The sequence below is a fragment of the Nelusetta ayraudi genome, unplaced genomic scaffold (assembly GCF_046127955.1).
Source record: "Nelusetta ayraudi isolate G7.1 ecotype Tasmania unplaced genomic scaffold, CSIRO-AGI_Nayr_v1 ptg000011l, whole genome shotgun sequence".
Classification (NCBI taxonomy): domain Eukaryota; kingdom Metazoa; phylum Chordata; class Actinopteri; order Tetraodontiformes; family Monacanthidae; genus Nelusetta; species Nelusetta ayraudi.
In genome coordinates, this window is record NW_027466061.1 from 9,312,806 (window position 1) to 9,324,438 (window position 11,633).

The 11,633-nt window shown below is 40.4% G+C and overlaps 2 protein-coding genes across 2 annotated transcripts; one reads left to right on the top strand and one right to left on the bottom strand.

Annotated features, from left to right (window-relative positions):
- Nucleotides 1-1,864: 1,864 nt before the first annotated feature.
- Nucleotides 1,865-6,052, bottom strand: LOC142884755 (solute carrier family 22 member 13-like). Its single transcript, XM_076020633.1, has 10 exons — nucleotides 5,654-6,052; nucleotides 5,470-5,573; nucleotides 5,216-5,370; nucleotides 3,933-4,101; nucleotides 3,725-3,845; nucleotides 3,438-3,532; nucleotides 3,103-3,317; nucleotides 2,814-2,922; nucleotides 2,494-2,700; nucleotides 1,865-2,251 (listed from the first exon to the last, which is right to left on the bottom strand). Exons 1-10 carry the CDS (start codon nucleotides 6,026-6,028, stop codon nucleotides 2,209-2,211), a joined length of 1,593 nt encoding a protein of 530 aa, XP_075876748.1. The 5' UTR covers nucleotides 6,029-6,052; the 3' UTR covers nucleotides 1,865-2,208.
- Nucleotides 6,053-9,099: 3,047 nt separating this feature from the next.
- Nucleotides 9,100-10,691, top strand: LOC142884757 (solute carrier family 22 member 14-like). Its single transcript, XM_076020640.1, has 4 exons — nucleotides 9,100-9,520; nucleotides 9,640-9,743; nucleotides 9,849-10,003; nucleotides 10,108-10,691. Exons 1-4 carry the CDS (start codon nucleotides 9,152-9,154, stop codon nucleotides 10,530-10,532), a joined length of 1,053 nt encoding a protein of 350 aa, XP_075876755.1. The 5' UTR covers nucleotides 9,100-9,151; the 3' UTR covers nucleotides 10,533-10,691.
- Nucleotides 10,692-11,633: the final 942 nt, after the last annotated feature.

Consider the following 11,633-nt stretch of genomic DNA (forward strand, 5'->3'; position numbering starts at 1 on the left):
TATTTGTCAATTATGGTAAAGAAATATAAGTGTGATGCAACCAAAACATTTTTTTTTTAACACAGACATCAGCTATAGGTTGTGTGTGAAATGTGAATAATTTAAATATAAAACAAGTTTGAGTTATTTAACACTTTTATTGTGTCCTAATTTCATGTGTTTTCATATGTAGTCTTGATGCCTTCAGTGAGAAACTGCAATATCAATAGTCATGAAAATGAAAGAAAAAACATTAAATTCTTGGGGTGTGTCCAAACTTTTGACTGGCATCAGTCATTTATAAACTGAGCCAAGTCTTCAGGACACAGTTTAAATCGTGTGGAGAAGCAAATACATTCACCACTTTGATCCACCAACCACTTTGTCATTGCACTGGGTCCTCTCTATAATAAGACAAATCGTAACACATACAATGCTTTTCTCCACCTTCATGATGCCCAAAGTACTTCACGGTCTCCTAACATTCACACTCATACACCAATGGGCAATGGCGTCATGATTGTTTTGTCTTGGGCCTCGTACCTGCTGCTCACAGGTTGTTGTTTTTTTTCACAGCCAGTTCTTATGATACATGCATAGAGCCTCACTGACGAAGCAGAAAGTTCTCTCCTACTAGTTTCAGGGAGCAGGAAGCACAGAGCGCCACTGGCAAAAGCCAGTGGCGCTCTGTGCGCTCTGTGCGCCGACCTCCATCTGTAGATGGAGGTCGGCCCACTATGTCTATACTTGGCCAACAAACCAAGAGAGGGCGCCACTGAAGTGCCAAGTCAGCATTAAATTGCAGCTAAACTGATGGCTGTTTGTCCGAGGCAAATGCACACCCAGACACTCAGCATGTTAGATTAGTATTTATTTGAATTATTGAAATGTGAGTTTGATTGAAATAAAGCCTGTGTACCGCTGATGCACAATCCCCTGCGAGCTCTGTGTCTCTGCCACAAGACAGCTCTGCTGTCATAAAGCACTTTGACTATAAAAATGTCAACTTAATTATTTTTTTCTTGTTTCCAACTTCAATCTTAACTTGTGTTTGTACAATATGCTTCAACTTATTAGTATTAGCACTAGATAATTACTTTTTCACGTGGTGCTGGTCTCCAGCTGTTTATGCTCAAGTGTTTTGCGATGATTACTAAAACCGGCACACTATGCACAGCCCTAATTAGAATTTTTTTCATCAGCTGCCACTGTCTATAATCATCTATCATATGAGGACTAAGTTGCCCCCACCTTAACACTGCAGGTGTAATGACATGTAGTCTTTACAAGAGATTTTGACATTTCTTGCCTAGAGGAATAGCCACAAACAAAATGGACAACAAACTGCCAATCAGAACCTTTCAGGGCAGCAAGATATTTCTTCCCAGTGCTTCTAAAATGATTATAGTAGGTTTGAGGGATTTTAGTAAAATCCCTTAGATGAATCTGGATTTTTTTATCTTCCCAAATCCAACAAGAGTATTTTTAATAAAATATTTTTATTTTTGAAAAATAAACTTACCACGCAAATACTAAAATGTGGAAATACTTCCTTAGCACAGGCAAGTTGAAACGAGTTATTACAACATTGTCAAGTTGATAACTCAGGCCATCTAAAATACAGCCATCTTCTGTGCGTTTTTTTGTACTTTTATTCTGCTATTTAAAAATTGGAATTGGAATCAATCACCTTTAATTCCACAAACTTAAAGAAAATCATCAGTCTGAAACATCAAAGTGACAAAAGACGCTGTCAATAAACAGTGCAATATACCTTTACACCTCTGGCACAGGCTTTTTGACCAGGTTTTTTATTGTCTCATTTAGATGAAAGGTTTTAGGCGTTCAGAGGCACAAAATAATTTTCTGAAAATACGGGATATTTTAGAGCTCACTAAGTCTGAATAATTGTGAATATAATTAATAAACCATAAACAACATGAGGAAATGTGGTCCAGAGAAGTTTTCACCAACGTCGAAGCCACTGCAGCTTCACTGGCAAAATTCACAGGAAGTAGAGGTCATTAGAGAGAAGTGGTGAGTAACGTATTGCAGTGTATGCCGTTCAACTGTACCAACCACAATGTCTGATTTAGATGACAGTTCAACTCAATGAAGGTGCAAGTGTGCTGAGCATAACCTGCACAGTAGACTACAGTGGAGTCAGTTGACAGTGTCAAACGTGTCTGCAAACTCTTCTGCTATAAAATAAATTATGACTGACATCTGTTAGTTTCCAGCTTTTTTTTTGTCAGCACGAGCGCTCTTTTTTCTGCAGGATGAAGGAAAAAACCAAGAGGAGGAGGTTAGCACATTTAGATGGTGCCACGGTGTTGCGATGCTTTGTTTTGCCAAGTCATTAATTAAGGTGTTGTGTTCGCAGAGCTGCTACTAGAAGCTCATTTTGAAGCTACTTGTCATTTTGAAGCTACTTTAACTAAACATGCACACCAGTGTAGAATTCAAGATTCAACCCATGGCCTCCCCTGACTAGTTTTTACTTGGGCTTCTCACCTGCTGCTCACAGCCTCACTGACTGAATCAGGAAGTTCTCTCCTCCTGGTTTCAGGGAGTAGGAAGCACAAAGCGGCACTAATAAAAGAGAGGCCTCCATAGACTAAAGGAGGTATAACATGGTGGTATCTGGCCAACAATCCAAGAGAGGGTGCCACTATGGTTCCAAGTCTGCTTAAAATTGAAGACAAACCAATCGCTGTTTGTCTGAAATGGAAAGATGCACACCCAGACAAACATTGCATTAGATTGGTGCATTTAAAAAACAGGCAATCCAAAACAAATTGTGCAAAATCTGACTTATAACTCTGTTTACTCACCTGATTGATGTTGGGAACAACTCCTGAATGTACACATTGAATACAGATCCTGCCCAGATCATGAAAAAGCGTGCTAAAGTTGCCAAGGCGGTGACAGCGACAGCCTCCCCTTTAACCAAACGACAAGAAAAAATGATTCAACTCAATGCTTACTCAGTTGCTCTCCAGTCTGTTTTTTTTTCGTAAAGGAAATCTATAATAATACACATGAGGACCAAAGTGTCTTCATGTTAACTCTGTATGTGGAACGACAGCATACTCTACACTAGAAATTTTGAGATTTCTGTACCTTGAGGAATAGCCACCATCAAAATGCACGACAATCCCCCAACGATAATGGTCAAGAGTAGCGAGATCTTCCTTCCCAGCGCCTCTAAAATCCACATGCAAAGAGTGTGGGCTGGTATTTCAGTAAGGCCAAACAAGAGCTGCGTCATGAAGACATTCATGCCGAAATTCGCCAAATTTAATGAGATGGAGGCGTAGACAAGCTGCACTGAAAACCTCGAGATTAAAAAAAGAAGAGGGTAAAATGGCGAGAATTATGATTTGTGAGTTTATTTTTCAGCTTCTCGTCAAAAGGGTTGATTTTGTTTGATTGTTTTAATGTAAAATTGGACCTACCATCCAAATGTTGTTATGAGAAGATAGTTCCTCAGCACAGGTTCTTGGAAAAGCGTTAACTTGCCAGCACTTTTCTCAGATTCCTTTTCAGGGGTCTGTAATAAACAGGAGTGGACGATTGAATGCAAACCACTGAATCTGATAACACAATGTTAGTTGATTAATTGCGTAATCAAGCAGAATAAGACGATTTATGTCGTGTAGGTGCTGTGCTACGTCATTTCAGATTAGAGTTGCTATTTCCCAGTGACAGCACTGTTATGCCATATTCCAGTGATACTAAATACATTTTCAAGTAGAAACTCTGGAACGTTGCGTTTGTTGATTCTCGCTGCTTTGCTAATCAGCTCTTTGGCCTCGTCTATCCTTCCACTGCTCAAAAGCCACCTGGCCGACTCTGGAATGAACCTGGTGGAAACAAGAAAAAAATTAGCCGCAGTTGACCTCTAAAATGACACAAAACATGCAACAAACAAAAATACAAACACTGTATACCATATGTATATGGCTGTGATGGCATACAGAGATGCTCCGATCAGTTGGCTCATTCTCCAGTTTCTGATGCCATAGACCAGACCAGCGAGGATGCACTGTCCAACAGCCCCTATAAGTTGAATGACACACACCCCCCAAGATCGCTTGGACACCCCGATCCACTCTGTGGCTGGAAATAGGAACATTAATATTAAGAGAGTGAGAAAATGCAGTGTTTTTAAAACATTTTCAAAAAATACATGTCTTCAGCTGTTCCAAGCTGAAGGGATCGTTTGAAAAAAGACAAGTCAGGAGCTTTGTTTTATATTGTGGGCTCATTCCATCTGCCAAAGAGCCCATCAGAAACATTTGGAGAGGGTAACCCTTCAAAATAAAACACTAAAGGTGACAGGACACACTTTGAACTAAACTGCATCAAAAGGCATAAAGGGGTAGAGAAAAGCTTTTTGTGCCATGCTTTGCTCTTCTCATCATAATGAAATGTGGCTCTAACCAAACTGACCACACATCAGGCTGGCTGGTTACAAGCTGCCTGTAGCTCGGATCAAGTTCCAGAGTTCCCGAGTTCTCTTTATGTTTGAAGCACGCTGATTGGTCCTGTCATATTTAGACTGAACTAAAATTATTTGGGAGCTTCTTGCTGAATCTGTGCGAATTCCGTCTTAAAATCCCAGCAATCCAGGTTGGTTGTCCCCTTTTTGTTACCTTGTATATGAATGAAATCTCTATCTACCCATTCATTTCAGGAAGTCAATGTCATGTGTCGCAAGTGAAACTTTTGGGGATTAGTGTGCTCAGACATCTGCACATTTTTTGCTCTTCTGAGATTTCTGATAAATTGTGTAGAATATTTTGTTTAATTTTAGGGAAGCTAGAGAGAGAGAGAGTAAGTGAGAGAGTGAGAGAGAGTAAGAGAGAGAGAGAAAGAAAGAGAGAGAGAGAGAGAGAGAGAGAGAGAGAGAGAGAGAGTTTGTCCTGTTTGTTGTTGTATTATGATAAGATTTTTCTCTGCACACTGGCCCTTTAAGGTGAACTCAGTTAACCTTTGCTTCTTTGTCAAACCTGAACTTTGGTTTTAATACAGAGGTGTGTCACTGCATCAGTCGACTTGCGTCAATCGACTATTCAGACTGGCTGATAGTTTGATATATAAGCTGCTCCTGTTTAAAAGTCGGATAAAGAATTTGAATTTATATTTTACTGTAAAGATTTATGTAAATTTTACAATTTACATACATTCACAGATGAAAATCAAATCAAACATAAGATGTTGCACACTGTACCCAAAATGCTGGCGTTCAGTCGATAACCTCCGTAGCCGATTCCAACAATTAAGTAGGAAACCAAAAATAAATAGATATTGGGACATAATCCAGTTGCTGTGGAAGATATCAACATTAACATGACAGAAGTCTGAGTTGCTCTTTTGCGACCAAACCTGAAAAAAGCATACAGAACAGATAAGAAATGGTTCATAATCATGCAGTTCTTCTTTTACTGAGCAAGAGACCACATTGTGTTCCTGCTGGTCACTTACGATTCAGCCAAAGGTCCAAATAAAAGGCTGCCAGAAAGCATGCCCAACATCATGGCTGTCTGTGCAACTTGCAGCAAATGAGCCCGACCACACACCAGATTAAACTGGAGTGGAAGTGAAAAACAAAAGAGGGTTTAATTGAAAAAAGACAATCGGGTTTTGTCCAGTCATGAGACACACTTACATCTGTGACTATGGTGGCTTCGTACAGCGTGCTGCTGTAAACCCATCCATCCTGGCAGCCGGTGGTCTCGTTCAGTCCCAACTCCCTGATGGAAGTGATGTTCCAGTCCACCGGGACAAACATGAGGCAGCGGCTGAAGGTCCCATCCTCCTGCCGGGGCACAGTCAGGTTGAGCTGCTCCTCTCTGCTCAGGTTGGGATGAGCAGCCAGGATCCAGTCCGTGTTGCAGTGGCGCTCTGGGTCCGACTCAATAAACAAAATACTGCCGAACTGTAAAAAGATTAAAATGTTGGGGAAGGAGAGAGCCAAGAGGGTGACTTTCTGGAAGAGTCCGAACTCTCCAATATTGCGGAGGATCTCTCCAAAGTCAGCCATGGTCTGGGAGTTGACTTCTACCTCACAGAGCTTGAGGAAGTGATGATAAGATAAAAATGACTCAATAATGTCACTCTTGTTTTATGATGATTATACAATCATGTTGCTCTGGTTTGTGAAATTAATTTTTGACAAAAGTAACAATAAAAATGACCAAAAGGCCTGTGCCAGAGGACTAATGGTATATTGCACCATTTATAATGGTAGCTTCTAGAACTTCTCTGTTTCTATTGCATACCCTTTAACCTCACATTTCTTTCATCAAGTTTGTGGAATCAATGACATCAATGTGGAATAAAGGTATCGAAGTTTGTACAAACTGAAAAAAAAAAAAAAAAAGGCTGGTTGTTAACCTGCTGATCTAACAGCACGAACTGCATTCAGTCATTTCATTGGTTAAGAACACAGCTGGTCTGGTTTTTTGCAGCCTTTTATTTGGACCTTTGGCTGAATCGTAAGTCAAGACAAAAATACACAAGGATCCTTAATGGGAAATCATGTCATGAGGTGTAATCGAATGGGTTTTGTGTCTCACATCATTCTGATGTTCATCTTCTGTATAACAAGTGGATTTTTCCCCAGTATTTATTTATATATGCCGTCGCAGTTGTTGGTTTGAATCGGCTTTGGAGGTTATCGACTGAATGCTATTATTTTGGGTACTGTACAAACTGTATTTTCATGTTTTTCATGTCTTTCTTTGGTTTTCACATATGAGTAACTGAGTCAATTTGTTCTGAATAATATAAAAAAACAGCTATCAATTTCAAAATACCGTAGCATTTTTTTCAATTACTGCTTTCTCTTAAAACTCTTTTATAAATATAAACACAAAATTAGACATTTTTTTCTCTGCTTCGCTTCAGGACCGTTTAACCTGTTTAAGAAAACACGATCATGGTTCATGTTCACAGCAAATTTACTGCGCTTGATGTTTAAAGCGAGACCAAAACTCCATGGGGAAGATTCTGAAGCTCTCGCAGGCAGGCACATCTCAGCGGCTTGCTCAGTCTCTGTTCCGAATTTATTCCATGATTCTTTCACTCAAAGACTAAATGCACTGTCTGAATTGATGCCACTGCAATGTTCAGTCTAAGTACAGCAAAGTAATGCGGTTCACATGATGAACAGTGTCCTGCTGTTCAGGGTGGTTGACCAGGTATTGCCTCTAGAGGGTGTGATGTTTTTTTTTTTTGATCAGACGAGTTATGCTTCTCCCTGGTTCACAGAAGAAATGCGTGTGGCTGTTAGTTCACGTGCCTGTGTAACACAGTTAAAAAAGAAACACACAAAACAGAAAGAAAACGATTAAATTAATTTAATCCTATGTTTGAAGCATATGTGGGGACTTTACTTGTTATTCGTTTATTTTGTTATATGTTGTGAATTTTATTTCAATTTTATTTTATTTCATTATCATTTTATTTAAGTCTGTCTCTCATCTCTCGCTGTACTTTCCCGGTTATGAGTAGCGTAGCGGATCAATCCCTCAGTTCCGTGTTGTATGAACGAGGGAAAGTTTGGTTAGTGGGTGCTGCAGCGATTTATGATTATTTTCCGTCAGGAACAATCTAATAATGCCCCAGTTGAGGTGCACTAATCGCGCGCAAATACTGCTACTGCTACACAGTTGTTTCATGCTTAGTTTTAATAAATAATTTCAGTTTTACTAACAATTTTGTGTTTGCGCCAATTGCGATGTGGCAGGCTACAACGCGGCTAGCGCGGCAGAGCTAAAATGGCCAACTGTTGTAAATATTGTTGTTTTGCCCGTTTAGAGGGACAAGAAAGCCAGAAGACTTTCAAACCCCCTTTATTGTCTTCTGCAGGTATGTTTTCTTTATTATTTTCCTGTTTGTTGTTTTCCTGTCTTTCATTTTACCCCACATATGTATTGTCACTTTCTCCAGTAGGTGTCACTGTTCGCCCGTTCATTGGTGGTTTGTGGCGATCGAGTTGAGTGTGAGTGTTTTTATTTGTCTTTTTGTTTTTAACTGAGTTGTATGTTGTGTGTGCCGACGGACAATTCCGTGTTGTATGAACGAGGAGAGACAAGAAAGCCAGAAGACTTTCAAACCCCCTTTACTGTCTTCTGCAGAAAATAAAGAGGTGAAAAACGCAACTCTCAAGTCATCTTTCAAGTCAACCATCCCACACATATCCGTTACACCTGCTTACAAATAAACGGCTGTTGCCAGCTATCCTACCAAGTTGTCGTTTTTCACCGCCTTTCCCACACAGTCTGAGGAGGACGCGACACCGTTACCATGTCCAAAAGGTCTCTGGGGACATGCGTGGTCCAGCTGTTTGGTGTTTTTGGGTAATTCCTCATATCTGCGTTGACCTTTGGCATGAGAGACTGGAGACTTGCTCAGCTGGTCATTGGATTGCATGCAGTCGTGGCTGTTTACATATGGCACGGCATCAGATTTTGACTTGGATTGTTAATTTCAAAGATAACGCAGGTGCCTTTTAGTAAACGGCATCTCCCGTCAAACCGACAGGTTTATCCCAGAGGCGGCCAGGTGGCTGCTGAGCAGAGGAAGGGCGGAGGAGGAAGAGCGGCTGATTGGCCGAGTGGCAAAAAGATCTCACTCATGTCAATGCTTCTGACTGGTGGATTCTTTTGTGTGATAATTATAGCCATTCCACCATATGTATGTATATATATATATGTATATATATATATGTATATATATATGTATATATATATATGTAATTCATAGAAAATATATACATGTATTTATATAAAAGTATACACATATCTCACCATTTATTTATACTACTATAGCATGTACTGTATTTTTATACAGTACATAGAGAGAGAGCGAGAGAGAGAGGCAGAGAAAGCACTAGTGAGAACTGCATGTAATGATCATTGAGCCTTCATTTATGGCTCATGGTCCAATAAAGAGTGTTTGCTTTGAATTTAATGAAGACTGAATATGAAGTGGCCGATAAAGTGTGAATATAACTAACTAATTAGCATCTTTTTTATTTCGCTCTTATCATATCTGAAAATTGACAGTCCAAAGTCCAGATTAAACATTAATGGCTAGTGCTTTAAAAAAAAAAAATGAAAATGTATACAGCATCGCTCTGCAGATAATCGTCCTTCCAACCATGGCTGACTTTGGAGAGATCCTACAGAACATCGGAGAGTTTGGATTATTTCAGCGGATCATTCTTTTTGCTCTTGCTCTGCCAATAGCTTGGGATCAGTTTTCCTGTATTTATTTTGTCCAGTCGGACCCAGAGCACCACTGCAACACGGACTGGATCCTGGCTGCTCATCCCAACCTGAGCAGAGAGGAGCAGCTCAACCTGACTGTGCCCCGGCAGGAGGATGGGACCTTCAGCCGCTGCCTCATGTTTGCTCCGGTGGACTGGAACATCACTTCCATCAGGGAGTTGGGACTGAACGAGACCACCGGCTGCCAGGATGGATGGGTTTACAGCAGCACGTTGTACATAGCCACCATAGTCACAGATGTCAGTACGATTGTGTCATCCAAACCATTTTTTCAAACTTTTTTTGGTTTTTTTTACAATTTTTTCATCGTCATTTGCTCATCCATTCTTTTATTCATTCACCTTTCTCCTTTTTGCAGTTTGACCTAGTCTGTGACCGAGCACCGTTGTTTCAAGTTGTACAAACTGTGGGGATGGTGGGCAGCATCATCGGTAGTGTCATAAGTGGACTTCTTGCTGAATGGTGAGTTCCCTATGATTTCAGCTGCACTTACATACATGCAAACTGTATGTAAAGGAAGTGACATGTCAAGACATTTAATCTGAAACATAGATTTGTGTTTTACAGGTTTGGTCGGAAACCAATTATTCAGATCTCACTTGTTCTGGTTGCCACATTTTCTGCAACATCTCTAACTATCCACAATATCTACTTATTTCTGATGTGCCATTTCTTAATGGGCGCGGGCTATGGAGGTTATGGTCTCAATGCAATAATTTTGGGTAAAGTGCTTTTTAAAAGAGCCAACATATAAATGTTTGTTTTTACCAGACTTCATGGCTGCATTATTTGTGAACACTGCTTTACTGTCTCTTCCTGTTTCCAGCAACGGAGTGGATGGGGATTTCCAAACGATCTTGGGCACCAGGTGTCATTCAGCTGGTTGAGACTATTGGACAGTGCGTCATTACGGGTCTTGTCTATGCTATCAGAGACTGGAGAGTGACCCAATCAATCACAGCTGCTTTATATGCTGTCTCTCTTATATATATATGGTACGCACATTTTCTTTTGTTCCCTTTGTGTTTTACTACACTTATTGATAAATACATTCTGAACAGGTTAACACCAGAGTCGGCCAGGTGGTTGCTAACCAGAGGAAGGACCGATGAAGCCAAGCAGTTGATTGACAAAGTGGCAAAAATCAACAAACGTAACCCTCCGCAGTTCCTGCAAACACCAGTACTTACCATTATTTTTCAAATATGCCACTTTGGCAAGGAAATCATCATCAGTGCTGTGACAAACTGATTGAACATGACCATGATGATGTGTCTGCTCCTGTGTATCCTAGACTGTTGAGATGACACCTGAGAAAAGGGCCAGTGTTGTTTCTCTTTTCAATTCATCTGTGCTGAGGAAGTATTTCGTGATTGTAACAGCTGCGCGGTAGGCCATATTTCATCTTTTATTAAAAATGTCTGCTCTCCAGTCAGAAATAAGTGGAGAAAAATTTAAAAGACACATCCTAAAATACATCTTACCATAAAGAGGAGGATATTTAGTCAATTTTTTGATGCTGGATATTTGCTTTCTTTAAAAATCACCAGGTTTTCATTGCTACTGTCCCACGCAAGCATCTCATTGAATGTTTTCCAATTATGGCATGGACATCTTCCTGACAATGCTCATGTTTAATCTGACCGAATTGCCGACCCACGTATTGTCCATCTGGTTGCTGGAAGTGCTAGGAAGGAAGATTTCACTGATATCGACACTTCTGGCAGGCGGATTATTTTGTGCAATAATTGCACTCATTCCTCAAAGTAAGGGGATTTTACATTTTCTTCTCCGTTCTGCTTCGGGCAGCATTCATCCACTTTGATGCTTGTAGTTTGTTGTCATTCGGGGACGGTTAGTTGACGAGCACTCTACTGTCAACCAGTCTCTTCTCACGCTCTGTTTAAGGTGACACCACTGCTGTGACATTGTTGGCAACCATGGGGCGTTTATTCACGATGTGGGCAGCATCAGTGACTACTGTGTATATTCAGGAGTTGTTCCCAACAACTATGAGGTGAGTAAAGAAGATTTTTGCCATTAAGTTTAATTTTGGTTGCAAAACACACACACACAAAGGCAAAAACGCAGCCGTCTAACAAGTACCTTGGTGCGTTTCTCTTTCAGACAAACAGCCGTCGGTTTATCCTTCTTTATAAGCAGGATGGGCGCCATTTTGGCTCCATCTATTAATGCATTTCCTAAGAATAAAATCTCTATTCCTCCCTTCATATGTGGAAGCCTCATGTTTGTTAGCAGTGTTCTTTGTTTCCTGCTTCCTGAAACCAGGAGGAGGGAGCTTCCGTAGCCACTTTGTGAGGCTGTGGACAACAGGTGAGAGGCTGTTGACAA

What these genes read in the sequence shown, in the direction of transcription:
- LOC142884755 (XM_076020633.1), bottom strand. Translation starts at nt 6,028, where the DNA reads ATGGCTGACTTTGGAGAGATCCTCCGCAATATTGGAGAGTTCGGACTC. An exon ending in AAGCCACCATAGTCACAGAT is followed by an intron (nt 5,574 to 5,653) that starts GTAAGTGTGTCT and finishes CTTCCACTCCAG; the next exon opens with TTTAATCTGGTGTGTGGTCG. An exon ending in CAGAGTTTCTACTTGAAAAT is followed by an intron (nt 3,533 to 3,724) that starts GTATTTAGTATC and finishes TGTTTATTACAG; the next exon opens with ACCCCTGAAAAGGAATCTGA.
- LOC142884757 (XM_076020640.1), top strand. Translation starts at nt 9,152, where the DNA reads ATGGCTGACTTTGGAGAGATCCTACAGAACATCGGAGAGTTTGGATTA. An exon ending in AGTGGACTTCTTGCTGAATG is followed by an intron (nt 9,744 to 9,848) that starts GTGAGTTCCCTA and finishes TGTGTTTTACAG; the next exon opens with GTTTGGTCGGAAACCAATTA. An exon ending in TCTCAATGCAATAATTTTGG is followed by an intron (nt 10,004 to 10,107) that starts GTAAAGTGCTTT and finishes TCCTGTTTCCAG; the next exon opens with CAACGGAGTGGATGGGGATT.